The following is a 13,559-nucleotide window of genomic DNA, read 5'->3' as shown; positions in this document are numbered from 1 at the left end:
TCACAAAGAGGAAGACCAAGTTTATTAGTGGGCCTCCTAGCAGGTACATATGGTACTGCAGTGGAGGTTCGGATTATGAGGGTAAATTTTCTGGAAGCACTAGGTTCCTTATTTTTGAGAAGTGGATAGCTCCTGGGACTGAGAGTCAGTGGTGTAAGTTTGAAACTTCTGCAGGTATTTTTGTTGCTAGCTTTGTAAGGGAATAAGTCAAACAGCTGTGGGGTTCATGAATTTGCTTTGTTTTTGGCAGGCTGAGGTACTTTAGGCAAGGTGCAAAAAAACCTAGCCTCCATAGCAGACTCTCTTGGCCTTTTTCCTCTTTTTTTTTGCTCCTAATACACTTCAGCAGTCCGACGCATTTTGTTTCATTTAAGGCACCTCCAGAGAAAATAGCTTTTTATATCAAATATGATAAACACTAGTCAGAATTGTACCAGTCATGAAGCTGAGAACAAGGAATACAGCACAGCCTTGTACACACTACACACATGTATTGTCAGACTGCATGTCTCCTTCACAGCCATTGACAGACAATATCACATAAATTTGCTTGACGAAATTAGAGCATCTCTCATGTTAAAAATGTTTGATAAAATTGGCCATACAAAATAATACATATTTTTCATTTCTTGATAAAAGTCTTGTCAGATCTCTCATTGTTTACAAATAAGACCTCTGGAAAACACATTGGAATATATTATCATACTATCCCTTTGACAGCATATATTTGGCTTTCAGATCATACACAATTCATTATAGAGCATTGGAACAGTTCACAGCTGCTGGTAGACAGTAATGTCCTTGTTGCTGCTGATGTAAGTGGTGGTGAAACAACATGACCCCTGGCAAGGCTCCACTGTTGTCCAGTAGGTCATACTATCGTTAAAATGACATACAAATATATATTATAGACTATTACGTTCTTTCCTCTTCAACACTTCTGCTGTAACAGCAGAGCATACTCCTAAATAATTTCACAAATCTCCTACTCTTCTCTCGTGGGCTCACGTTGTTGATCTGGGTAACGTTCATGTCAAGTTTGTCTCCCTCCTCGTCATTGCTGTGCGAAGCAGTGTGGGCCAGGAAGCACTCGGGCAGGAAAGGGCCGTCTTGTTCTATGTAAGCTGTCTGCCTCTCTTCCTCATCATCGGTGAGTGAAGCACAGCGGGCCAGGAAGCACTCATGCAGGAAAGAGTTCTCTTGCTCTACCGTGTCATCAGACAGCATCAGTTGTAGCCTGGCTGTGAGCACATCATTTTCACTGTAGGGTGATACATAATGCAATCAAGTTACTGATGCTCATTCTGACACATTCAAATGTTTTGTTGAACAGTTATAAAGGGCAAAAAAAAAACAAGCAATAAAATTTGTAATTACAATAGGATACAGTAAAAGCAACAGGTGATACCAACCAAACAAGGAAAGCAAAATTTAAAAGTTAACATGACCAACCCAATTTATTCTTTCAAAAGTTTGTGACAATGGCAATAGCGAACTTGAAATTGAGATACCAACAAATGAGCCAGGATTTGTAGTGATGCCACAGATACTTGTAACGTTAGTTCACCTTTATCCGTTGGGTAACCTATATCTGTTTTGTTGCTAAACAGAGTATCCAGGGATATCAAGTCGATGGACGGTAGTTTCAAATTGTACTATTCTAAAAATGTTACAGTTTGAAACTATCATCTGTAAACTTAATTTCCCTAAATACATTGTAGAACAAAGAGAACGGATAAAGGTTACCCTACGGATAAAGGTGAACTAGCGTTACAGGGCCAGGGAAGAATGTATGAATGAGATGATTGTTCTATATTTCCCATATTGAGTCAACTCACTTCCTCTGTTTCTCCAACAGGGCCTCCAGCTCTGTGATCCTGTATGCCATCGCTTCTGCCTCCTCAAGTGAGATGTGGCCTCTGGTTTTATCTCCACTGCTGAAAATGGGAACAATTCAAACATCAAATGTTAACCTTGTACAAAAGAAGTGTCAAAGTGTGAGATTGTTTTAAGATTAATGCTTTTAATGTAAATCTGGATCTATTTGTATTTGTCTACTTAGTTGTAAATCTTAAAGGTTTACTCTACTTCAAATTTTTGTTACATGTAACTGTGTAAAATTGATTATTTAAGTTAAATCATAGATCCATGTCATTCATACCAATTTCCATGAAGATATAGATCATTTGTTTTGAAATGCCAATTTAGTTTCTTTGCAGTAGACATCAACTACAGGTACTTAATGATCATTTTGAATTCCTACAACTGAGTTGCTGTACTCACATTTCAAGGTCTGCACGGGACTCAGAGAGCTCCCTGTAATGGAAACAAATCACATTCAGGTCGAATATAGGCATTTCTTGAAATGAATACAAAATTACATTCATTTGTATCATTCAAACTAATGTGTGTTACAAGATTGTACAACAAGTGTGTTACTTTTTACAGCAGGACTTCATATTTGAAAATATTGTGATATCTGAAAAGTCAGGCTACAAAAAAGTTTTCTTGATTATGACTAAATTTTCTCTCTTCAGACAATGGTGCACACAGGATGTTACACAACATCATTTCAACATCATCCCATAATGATTATTTGGTTGTTGGCATTGAGTATTTTATCACTACGGTAAATTATATGACAGCTTTTTATTCCCAGATGTTGCAGCTGTGGTCTCAACATATTTTCTTACTGCAGGATTACAATTAATTGATCGCCGTGGCTATTGACACACTGAGTGTGTCATTTGGCTATTGACACACTGACTGTCAATAGCCTGTTTTGGCTATTGACACACTTGCTCTTAATTCATCCATATTCATAGTGATAGGATTCAGTTTTCTTAATCAGTTTTGAATTGTGCATGTTGGGAAACAATGAAATGATACTTCCATTTGGAACTACAATAGAATAACATATTAAAGGTAAAATTAAAAGGTGCAGAGCCCCAGATAAAAAACGAAAGTAAAGTCAGTTTACATCCCACTACAAAACAACACTGAGCAAAATCAAGATTGGGTCAAAAAACCCTAGGAGTGACCCTGAAGTTGCTGAGATGCAACAAATTTCCAGGTCCAGGGAAAATTTTTATTTTTCCAAAATAGAGATTGGTGAAAAGATACTCACTTCTTCTGTTCCTCCAGCAAGAACTCCAGCTCTAGGATCTGGAACTCATATAGTTCCTTTGCTTCTGCAGTATCCTGGCAGCTGGAACTGGAAGTTATTCAATATAAATGTTTTACCTGCACTCAAGCTGTAAAATGAAAGTCATACAGATCTAAACTTCATGACCAGTTGGAATAAAAGCTGCTTCTGCCCGAGTGGTTGCCAAAAAGACACTGAAGATAACTCACCAGACCCCTCCTGCTTTCAGCATCTCCACCTGCATCTTTAAGTCCATGATTTCTTGGTCCTTCTGTGCACTCCTGTTGTAGGTAACAAGGACTGGGATGTTAACTCATGTATAGACTTTTTGAAAAGGAATCTTTATTGACAACCAACTTTTAGAAAGCATCCTATGTATGTCATATTCACGATTCAAAAATAACCTAATTTGTTTCAACAACTCAAAGCAATTACATATCAATCTCCTTGTCTACAACTACTTTTAAAATCAGGGAAGAACATGTATGTATGTTTTGTCTGTGTTAGTTACGAATGCTTCACAGCTATTCCTTCACAAGAAACAACACTGAAAAGTACCAAAAGTTGTAGAAAATAGCCACAAACCTGTTCTTTTCCTGTTCAAGTTCACAGATTGCCCTGATAAATAAAGATGGTAAAGTACATTTTATAAGATTTGTGTTTATGAATTTTACAATAAACCAGTGTTCGAAGACACGAAGAAGAAGAAGATCAAAACCTTTTTGCTTTAAATACATTTCTCTGCTTAGATGTGATATATATTTTGCTTCAACAGTAGCTACACCTTATTATGTTATGACATTTTGTCATATTTTCAAAATTGCTAAAAGTAAAATCTATTCCAACAAAATTCATGTTTACAATACACGTGGTTCTTTTTTGATAGAGAATTTTAATTCTATGTTAGTGTGGCAATTGTAGAATGTAGGGAAACGGAACAAAAAATTAGTATTGAACAGTCCAAATACTAAAAAAGACTAACTTACAGATTCCTATCCGCTACCACCAGTTGGTACTGTAGATTCCACCTGTTTGGGGGAGAAAAATATGTACGTTTAGTTCTGTCATTATTTATGTTAATGTTGATTACCTTATAAATGTAATGAGACTACCTGCTATCAAGATGGGGTCATCACTCCATTTCTTATTGTTGTGAACACTGTCTACTTCTGACATCATCATCATCATCATCATAACAACATCATAAAACTTGACTATTTTTTAAACATGACAGTTTCTTACTGGCTAAAGGAGGTTGCTGCTTCTCCTCCCTGACTCTGCTGAGAGTAGGAAAGGGAACAGGCTGGAATGAGAACAAGAACACAAACACAACACAGCACAACACAACACAACACAACACAACACAAAAGAGCAAGGAAAAGCAAAAGAAAATAAAGTCAAAAGGCAACGGTTAAAAATGTTGATTATAGAATGAAAAGGCAAACGATGGATATAGAAATATATTGAGGTTTGTGTAGTTAGGTCAACTTGTCAGAAATCTCTGAATAGTCGTTGACAAAGTAAGAGCCATCGTGTGTAACTGGAAAGGCAAAAGAGAATCGGTATCCAATGTTCCCATCTAGTCACGTTTTGGTTTGATACCTTGGGGAAATATCGACAAGGAAAGGACAACTTACCTTCATGTTACGCTCAGAACTTCTCACGTCTTCTTTTGAGAGCGTTGCCATCTTTTCTCACGTCAACACAGTCGCGTACACTTCGGAAGTTCAGAAAACAAACTGTCGCAAATTCTCGACTTTTCAGAACGTCAGACCTAGAAAGTAGGGGATATGAAAAAACAAGTTCACCAAGACATGTTAGATATCTCCAATTTAATCCACGGCAACAATACGTTTATAGATGTACAATTTGCCAATATTGATAAAACTTAATTCTATTGTACTAAGTGCAAACTTGTCCGTATAGACTACGTTGACCTTGAAAAACCTAGTCCCGAACAGCAGAATGAACTTGTTCCTACTCAAGCCTTTAGTCAAAACATTGGTGCTTTGGGGAGCTCTGGATGTCTTTCTAGCGTGTACACAACAGCTAGACGTAAAAGTAGACATAGACTTGTGGCTTTTTACTAGTATTTTCACCCATTTTCGTCGTTTTAAAAAGGAGAGAACAAATTTTCCCACCTAGTTCACGGACTGGAACTTGTCATCTGTGTGGATCCTGTGACCATGCCAACCACGGTAAACAGAACGAAAAATCGAACGCAGGGAGGAATGATCCTGAAATTTCTTCGTTAGAACTATTAGAAATAAATCGTCCCAAGCAGATACTGTGTCTGCTAATTTCTAAAAAGACTCTCTCTAGACTTCAATTTTGTTTGTGAAGTGTGTGTAAACAGTATGAGATGATTGAATTCACCCCTGATCGGACATTTAAGAGCATGCTCGTCTTTTTTCGCTGCAATTTATGGTTCATCATTCCTGTTCTATTTCTTTCGCGGATGACTACAAGAGCAACAACCGGGTTGTGGCTGTGAAAAAAAAACTTGGTAACGTGTCATTATCATGACAGTATGGAAGGCTAATAGGTGTAATTAACAAGGAATCGGGAGTAGATCTGTGTATTCACACTATCATCACAAGCAATGTTGGTTTCGTCGGGAAAGTTAACCCCCGACCAAAGCTCATGAAATGAACTACTTTTTTTTCTCTGGGGATGAACTGAAAGCGCAGTTCTAGCTACATCAATCTCTTGTATCAACAAACTGATGTAGGATATTGTCTTTGATAAAGGAAATAGATGGCTAGTTTATGGCATTGACCTCAATTCTGACTCTAGGATTCATGCTTTTCTTACAATTTACATATAGGCAAACATAAATGCCTGCAATCGAGCCCGGAAAAAATACATAAAAGGCAATGTCCTTGGTGCTGATCTGGGCATCTGCATGCGGGTAGCACTTGCGCCTGTCGTGCTATGGCAATCCGTTAGGTGGCGCTTCCCCACCAATGACATTTTAGATAACTTTTCCCTGTAAATGCATGTTTGTTACCAACTTAGATTAGATTCCTCAATGGGATTCTGTGTGACTAAACTCAATGGGCACTTAATCTGTACACGCTGACATGTCCCTGCTGTCCTCCGTGGGGGCGTGTCATCGACCGCGCCAGATTGCGTCTTGACGTCAACGCCTAATTAACTATCAGACTATCAGACGATGTAATTTGTCAAAGATTAACGTCATCCGTCAAACACTGGCGCCTCCGCATATTGCTGCACTTTTGGGTGACTTATTTCGAGTAATCCCTCCGCCAAATAGACGTAGCTAATGTGGTAATTTGTTTGACCGCGAGGGTTTAGTGAGCTCATCAGTATGAAGACTGGACTGCGCAACAGTCCAAATGCTAATATTTTATGCCAACACCCGTCGAGGTTTCTGTTGGAAGGTGTATCGCAGCTGCTTCGTGCATAACTAGTTAACGGGACGACTTCGTTATTCTCAGAAAGGTTTCGGTGTCAAAAAACTTACGCTTCCCGTCGCGTGTTCAGTCCATCTGTTTTCGTGATCGATGAACTACTGAGGCAAAAGTGAAGGCAAATGGATCCAAGGGACTCGACTACGTGTGAAAAGGGATTCAGTTACATGGAAAATAGCAAATTTCACCCAAGCATAAGATCGGGAAATTAGTTCGCATTGATTCTTGAGCTTGTGCGCTCTATTATGCATGTATTTTTCGACGGAGTGGTTTCAAAGCATCGGATGTCTGGAGTTCCATTTTTTTGCGGTGACTATAAACAAGCGGGCAATGTATCTTTTTATTCGGGACACGCAGCGACGATTTCGGTCTTCTGAAGAAGAGACGATCTTGATACTATCTTGCTGAAGAAGGTAAGAACTCGCAGACAAGAGTGTCCTCTTCACATTTGATGCAATTTTGGCTCGACCTGACGAAAACATTGGCGTCGGGTGCAGGCAAACGTTGTTACTTACTTCATCGTAACTCCATTAGCTCTATTGAATACATCAAGAGCAGAATAGATTCTGACTCCAAATCAAATTTCCTAGCTCGGCAATGCGCACTCTGTTTGCATCAGGTCTCATGCATAGTCTGTTCATGGACTGAGGAGGTGCAATTTTCCAGCGATGAGTGGACGTGGTTTTGTCGTACTGGCTACTTTACTAGTGTGGAGAGGAACAGCACTGGAGCAGTTACAATTTGTAACAACTGATCGAAATTCAACGAGACCGGGGCTTTCGTGTCTCCAAGCCTGTACGGCTTGCTTGAACCATGTATCCGCCTCAAGTCGTTTGAACGGGAACTGTGTTATCACCCAAAGATGTCTGAAGACTTTCGAACAGATTCTTGGAAAAGCCGCTCTTCTCTTAGGTAGTTCCTGTATCAACAACAACAACAGTAATGCCGCACATCAAGACAAATTCTCCGCGATGTCGTTCGCAAATTATACAAGTTTATGGCACGAGACTCTAAGAAATTGCGGTCGATATTGCTCGGATCCTGAGATGCAGTGGAGACCTAATAGAGACTTGGATATTTTCCTGACAACTCACGCCACGTCGTTGAACATTTCACTAGAGTCACCAGACATAACCTTTATTCCATCCGAATTGGCGATAACCGTTATCAGTGCGGTTGTGACCGTAGGACTGCTCGGGAACGCTCTTGTGTTTTACACTTTGTGTGGACGAGCCCGTACCTCTGCCGTGATCAGTTCTTACATTCTCAATCTTTCTGCGGCCGACTCCATCTGTGTGCTCACCGCGCCACTCATGCTCTCCCAGGACGCGTTCGACGCCTTGCTGTCCTTGGGAAATGTCGTCTGCGTGTGCGGACAAACCGTATACATGGTCACCCTTGCAGCTTCGATGCTGACCCTAGCGACCATGTGCGTTGAACGATACCTAGCGGTGGCTCACCCGCTACAATCTCTGCGATGGCGATCTGCAGGGAAAGCGCGGGCAGCCTGTGTTCTGACTTGGGTCTTCGCCGTGCTTCTATCTCTGCCTATGTTCATCTTTTGGAAATTAAGGCCACAAAACGGAGCTAACGGCATTAACCAATGCGACTGGCACGCCGAACAGCTCTGGCTGTCCGTCTACTATAGCGTCTATGGCGTAGTGATGGGGTCTCTTGGACTTCTAATCTTCGTCCTGTACTGTTGCATGCTTTCCCGACACAGCGCCAGACGAGATGACCAACAACCGGACAGTTGTCACGAGTCACGCCGTATCCGTGCCGTGCAGAGGAAAGTTGTGCGCATGGTCTTGGTATTACTGATGGTCCTGTCCTTTTCCTATCTCCCCTACTACACTTGGTGGTTAGTACGGGTCACACACTCTTTCTCAACGATGGGACTGACTTCTCAAACATTCGAGAGATTAGAATTCGGACTGTTTACGTTGACGTATCTCAACAACTGTTTGAACCCGTTCATGTACACGTTGTTGAGCGAGAACTATCGGGAAACGTTCCGAGCAGCTTGCCAGTGCGTGAACACCTGCTGTTGTTGTAACAGTCCTAGGACACTATCCAGTCCCGCAGCAACCAACAGTGGTCTGTAAGTGTAAGTAAGACTGATGAGCACCTAACATGCATTGGCATAATACCGGTGTGACAGCGATCTCGCCCCCCCGTGATCTCGCCCCCCCGGGGGCGAAATCACTAGCGATCTCGCCCCCCGGGGCGAAATCACTAGCGATCTCGCCCTCCCCGGCTAGTGATCTCGCCCCCCTACCTCGCCCCCCTTTAGCGATTTCGCCCCCCCCCAAAAAAACGGGTTTACATGACATTTTAGAAGTTGATTGGTATAAATCACAAAATGCAGTTTCAGAATGATATAAGTACACAAGTTTGATACATAACTCCATTCATAGTTACTGTATCAATATTAACGTAATTACATGGTAATAAGATGGTTGAACTTGTTTCAGACAAGGAGGGTTGGGTCCCTTGTATTCCCATTATTGCATATACCTGAGTCTTGACATAAGATGTATTTCATTGTATTCACCTGTCCTCAAGCAAACTATATATCTCCAATATGAAGTCTCTACCATGAAGTGACCACAGAAGAACTATGTAATGTCTTTATTGATTATGCAAATATTAGGTATTAATTAGAATAACGCACATTTTGGTATATGCACCTGGCCAAGGGATATCTTCACCTCCAACATGACTGTTTTTTCTAGTATGTAGGAACTGATGCATTTACCCGTGTTTCTTAAGACTGGTACTTTACTTATTTATTTATTTCTTCCTCAAACGTACATAGGCAGGGAAATACACACATGGTATACCCTGAATTGCGTAGGTTTGTTACAAAGAAACTTATACGTGCAGAATGTCAACAAACAAAAATACATAATATACTAGAAAGGCCGACATTTGCTTGAGAGCAAATGCAGCATATTTCAGCCATCTCCCTCCCCATGCAACAACAGGCTATTCCAAAATCACCCATGTGCAAGAATCGAACACTTTTGTTTAAAAGTCACTTCCACTAATGACACTTAATGACACCCAAAAATGAATCTTACAAAATTCCTAGTGCAAGAATGGACTCTTCCAGTGCACCCCATGTGAATTTGCACAATAGACCAGTCCAGAAATACTCTCACTGAAAACATGGTCAAGGTTGAACTAAGCAAAAAAGGCATTATCACCTTTCTAAAACTAAATTTGAAAACATCCCCATGCAAGAATGGACTCTATTTGCGATGCCCCTATGTAAAGTGGTGCAGTCCAAAAATACATCCGCTAAAATTAGACTTAATCACCAAAGTCCCAAAAATGGATTTTAAAAATCCCCCCAGTTGACCAGTCAAAAAATAACCACACTGAAGCACTTTGACATATCAAATCACCAAAGTCCATAAACAAATTTAAAAAAAAATGAATGCCCCCCTCCATGCAAGAATGTACTTTTCCAGTACACCCCATGTAAAATTGCAAAATAGTCCAGTTCAAAAATACTCCCATTGAGAGACATTAAATAATCAACAGTCGAAAGATGAATTTAAAAAATATGTACCCCCTCCGTGCCAGAATGGACTCATCCAGATAACACCGGGCTCACTGATTGGCTGCCAATCCCCTTCGGGATGTTGACTCAGGCTACGTGATTGGTTGCCTCTTTAATCAAGTTACTAGTATATATAGACATGTGCACATGCTGTCCTCAGGTGGGAGAGGTCAACGACCTTGAGGTCGTTGACCCTCTGGCCAGTGGAGAATTACCAAAAAAGTACCCAAATATATCATTTTGAAGTGGTTTATGCCAGAAATTATACATGGGTCATTTGAATGAATATCTAGTGCACCTATTTACCAAAATGTAGGTCATTTGGTTACAAGACCAGGGAACAGGAGCGAAAAGCGTACGTTTTTGGTCAAACAATGGCCAAAAAATTCCAAAATTAAGCATTTTGTTGTACCGTATGCCAAAGGTGTCAATGAATTCATGTGCACATATGTAGACGGCACTCCTATACCAAATTTCAGGTCATTTGGTTGTAAAATGGGGGTATAGGAGCCAAAAAATGTCATTTCTGGGGCAAAAATGGCAAAAAATGCCAAAATCAAGGATTTTACGGTACCGTATGCCAAAATTGTTTTTGGAATTTTGTGTGCATATGATCAAGACACCTCTGTACCAAATTTTAGGTCATTCGGCTGTAACACCAGGGAACAGGGGGGCAAAATGTACATAAAAATTGCAAAAAACATGACTAAAATCATTTTAAAGGAAGATATGAAAAAAATGAGAAAAAAGCATCTGGGTATTGGCCCACTCTACCCTTGTGCCAAATTTCAAGTAATTCGGTCCAGGAACGACGGAGTTGAATCGATTTGAAGATTTGACAGGAGAAAGAAAGAAACATTACGAATACTAGAAAGGCCGACATTTGCTTAGGAGCAAATACAGCATATTGCAATCCATCTTCATCCTTGAAAAAATCCCAAAATTCAACAATTTGAAGTAATGTCTGCTCAAAGGAAAATGAAGCACTGTGGGCACTTGTCCTACACACCTTCATGCCGAGTTTTAGGTCATTTGGTTTCAATACAAGGGCATATATGCCAAAAGTATACATTTTTAGACAAAAATGGCTACAAATCCCAAAATAACTCATTTTATAAGTGCTCTATGAAGAAAGTGTTGATGGGGTCCTGTTGTCATATGTCCAATGCACCTCTGTACCAAATTTCAGGCCATTTGGTTTACATACAAGGGTATAGGGGCCAAAAATATACATTTTTAGTCAAAAATGACTGAAAACCCCAAAATAACTAATTTTTGAAGTGATCTATGAAGAAAGTGTCGATGAGGTCCTGTGAGCATATGCTCAATGCACCTCTGTACCAAATTTCAGGTCATTAGGTTTTCATACAAGGGCATAGGATAAAAAAATATACATTTTTAGTCAAAAATGGCCAAAAACCCTAAAATAACTCATTTTTGGAGTAAACAATGAATAAAGCGTTGATGGGGTTCTGTGGTCATATCTCAAACGCACCTATGTACCAAATTTCAGGTCATTTGGTTTTAATACAAGGGCATAGGAGCCATAAATATACATTTTTAGTCAAAAATGGCCAAAACCCCTAAAATAACTCATTTTTGAAGCGATCTATGAAGAAGGTGTTGATGGTTTTCTGTGCTCATATGTCCAATGCACCTCTGTACCAAATTTCAGGTCATTAGCTTGTAATACCAGGGCACAGGGGCCCAAAATATACATATTTTGTCTAAAAATGACCAAAAACCCTAAATATCATAAATTCTAAGGCCTCTATCAAGAAAGTGAAAAAAACGCCTGGGGGTATTTGCTATTTCTACCACCCTGCCAAATTTCAGCTTATTTGGCCCAAAAATGAAAAAGTTGAATCCATTTGAAGAATTTGACAGGAGAACCAAAGGAAAAACTAGAAAGGCCGACATTTGCTTAGGAGCAAATACAGCATATTGCAATCCATCTTCATCCTGGAAAAAATCCCAAAATTCAACAATTTGAAGTAATGTTTGCTCAAAGGGAAAATGAAGTACTGTGGGCACTTGTCCTACACACCTTCATGCCGAGTTTTAGGTCATTTGGTTTCAATATAAGGGCATAGGAGCCCAAAATATACATTTTTTAGTTAAAAATGGCTATAAATCCCAAAATAACTCATTTTATAAGTGCTCTATGAAGAAAGTGTTGATGGGGTCCTGTTGTCATATGTCCAACTTACCTTTGTACCAAATTTCAGGTCATTTGGTTTACATACAAGGGCATAGAAGCCAAAAATATACATTTTTAGTCAAAAATGACTGAAAACCCCAAAATAACTAATTTTTGAAGTGATCTATGAAGAAAGTGTCAATGGGGTCCTGTGATTATATATTCAATGCACCTCTCTGCCAAATTTCAGGTCATTTGGTTTCTATACAAGGGCATAGGAGCAAAAAATATACATTTTTAGTCAGAAATGGCCAAAAACCCTAAAATAACTCATTTTTTAAGCAATCTATGAAGAAAGTGTTGATGGTTTTCTGTGCTCACATGTTTAATGCACATCTGTACCAAATTTCAGGTCATTAGCTTGTAATACCAGGGCACAGGGGCCCAAAATATACATATTTTGTCTAAAAATGACCAAAAACCCTAAATATCGTAAATTCTAAGGCCTCTATCCTGAAAGTGAAAAAAACGCCTGGGGGTATTTGCTAGTTCTACCACCCTGCCAAATTTCAGCTCATTTGGCCCAAAAATGAAAAAGTTGAATCCATTTGAAGATTTGACAGGAGGAGAACGAAAGGAAAAACAATATATTGCAATCCCATACTATGTATGGATTGCAATATAACAATATATTGCATCCATACTATGTATGGATTGCAATATAACAATATATTTCACCATACCTATGGTATGGCTGAAATATAATTAACAAACACTGTAGCATTAAGCAACAGCTATATCAACTTGCGCGTAGATAGTGTTAATAATGAGAAACTATTATTCACGTGTGTTTTTGTTAGTGCTTTGGAAATGTTTCCAGCACAAGAAAGAAAACACTGTGACAAATTGAAAACATATAGCTGACGTATTCCGTACCATAGACGGTGTTGATTTATACGTTCGCAGTAGCACTGTTTTTATGCCACCTCAGCTGCAAAAATTGTCTTTTTCATATCAATGTCATGTTTGTACCGAACAATATAGTATCGACTTTCGAGGTATGACATCTTACGGTACGGTAATAAGGTGCCATATAGGTACCAGGTAACACACCATATACGTTACTCCCCAGGTGCAGTATAGTACAGGTAGCGCACCTGTAATATGTAGTAACCAGCTGCTCTTGGGGGGGGGGGGCGAAAACGCTAAAGGGGGGGCGAAAACGCCGGGGGGGCGAGATCCCTGGGGGGGGGGGGGGGGCGAGGTGTGTGG

At 39.8% G+C, this 13,559-nt stretch overlaps 2 protein-coding genes across 5 annotated transcripts; one reads left to right on the top strand and one right to left on the bottom strand.

The window, feature by feature from the left end:
* Positions 1-58: 58 nt before the first annotated feature.
* LOC118414229 lies at positions 59-5,595 on the bottom strand. 4 transcript variants are annotated; one of them, XM_035818131.1, is made up of 10 exons: positions 5,287-5,595; positions 4,783-4,919; positions 4,388-4,425; positions 4,132-4,173; positions 3,731-3,763; positions 3,355-3,426; positions 3,128-3,208; positions 2,284-2,316; positions 1,839-1,934; positions 59-1,261 (listed from the first exon to the last, which is right to left on the bottom strand). In XM_035818131.1, exons 2-10 carry the CDS (start codon positions 4,831-4,833, stop codon positions 916-918), a joined length of 792 nt encoding a protein of 263 aa, XP_035674024.1. In that variant the 5' UTR covers positions 4,834-4,919; positions 5,287-5,595; the 3' UTR covers positions 59-915. The 4 variants fall into 4 exon arrangements, with proteins under 4 accessions (XP_035674024.1, XP_035674022.1, XP_035674023.1 ...); XM_035818129.1 differs by having other exon boundaries at positions 3,128-3,214; positions 5,287-5,588; XM_035818130.1 differs by having other exon boundaries at positions 1,839-1,937; positions 5,287-5,580.
* Positions 5,596-6,906: 1,311 nt separating this feature from the next.
* LOC118414721 (somatostatin receptor type 5-like) lies at positions 6,907-8,704 on the top strand. The gene has a single exon (XM_035818922.1). The coding sequence runs from the start codon at positions 7,248-7,250 to the stop codon at positions 8,682-8,684; it is 1,437 nt and encodes a 478-aa protein (XP_035674815.1). The 5' UTR covers positions 6,907-7,247; the 3' UTR covers positions 8,685-8,704.
* Positions 8,705-13,559: the final 4,855 nt, after the last annotated feature.

This window comes from Branchiostoma floridae, chromosome 4, assembly GCF_000003815.2.
Source record: "Branchiostoma floridae strain S238N-H82 chromosome 4, Bfl_VNyyK, whole genome shotgun sequence".
In the NCBI taxonomy this organism is placed as follows: domain Eukaryota; kingdom Metazoa; phylum Chordata; class Leptocardii; order Amphioxiformes; family Branchiostomatidae; genus Branchiostoma; species Branchiostoma floridae.
The sequence above is the reverse complement of the archived record's forward strand: the minus strand, read 5'-3'. Positions and strand labels throughout refer to the sequence as shown.

What these genes read in the sequence shown, in the direction of transcription:
- LOC118414229 (XM_035818128.1), bottom strand. Translation starts at nt 4,833, where the DNA reads ATGGCAACGCTCTCAAAAGAAGACGTGAGAAGTTCTGAGCGTAACATG. An exon ending in GTGGTAGCGGATAGGAATCT is followed by an intron (nt 3,764 to 4,131) that starts GTAAGTTAGTCT and finishes TTTATTTATCAG; the next exon opens with GGCAATCTGTGAACTTGAAC. An exon ending in CTTGAACAGGAAAAGAACAG is followed by an intron (nt 3,427 to 3,730) that starts GTTTGTGGCTAT and finishes TACCTACAACAG; the next exon opens with GAGTGCACAGAAGGACCAAG.
- LOC118414721 (XM_035818922.1), top strand. Translation starts at nt 7,248, where the DNA reads ATGAGTGGACGTGGTTTTGTCGTACTGGCTACTTTACTAGTGTGGAGA.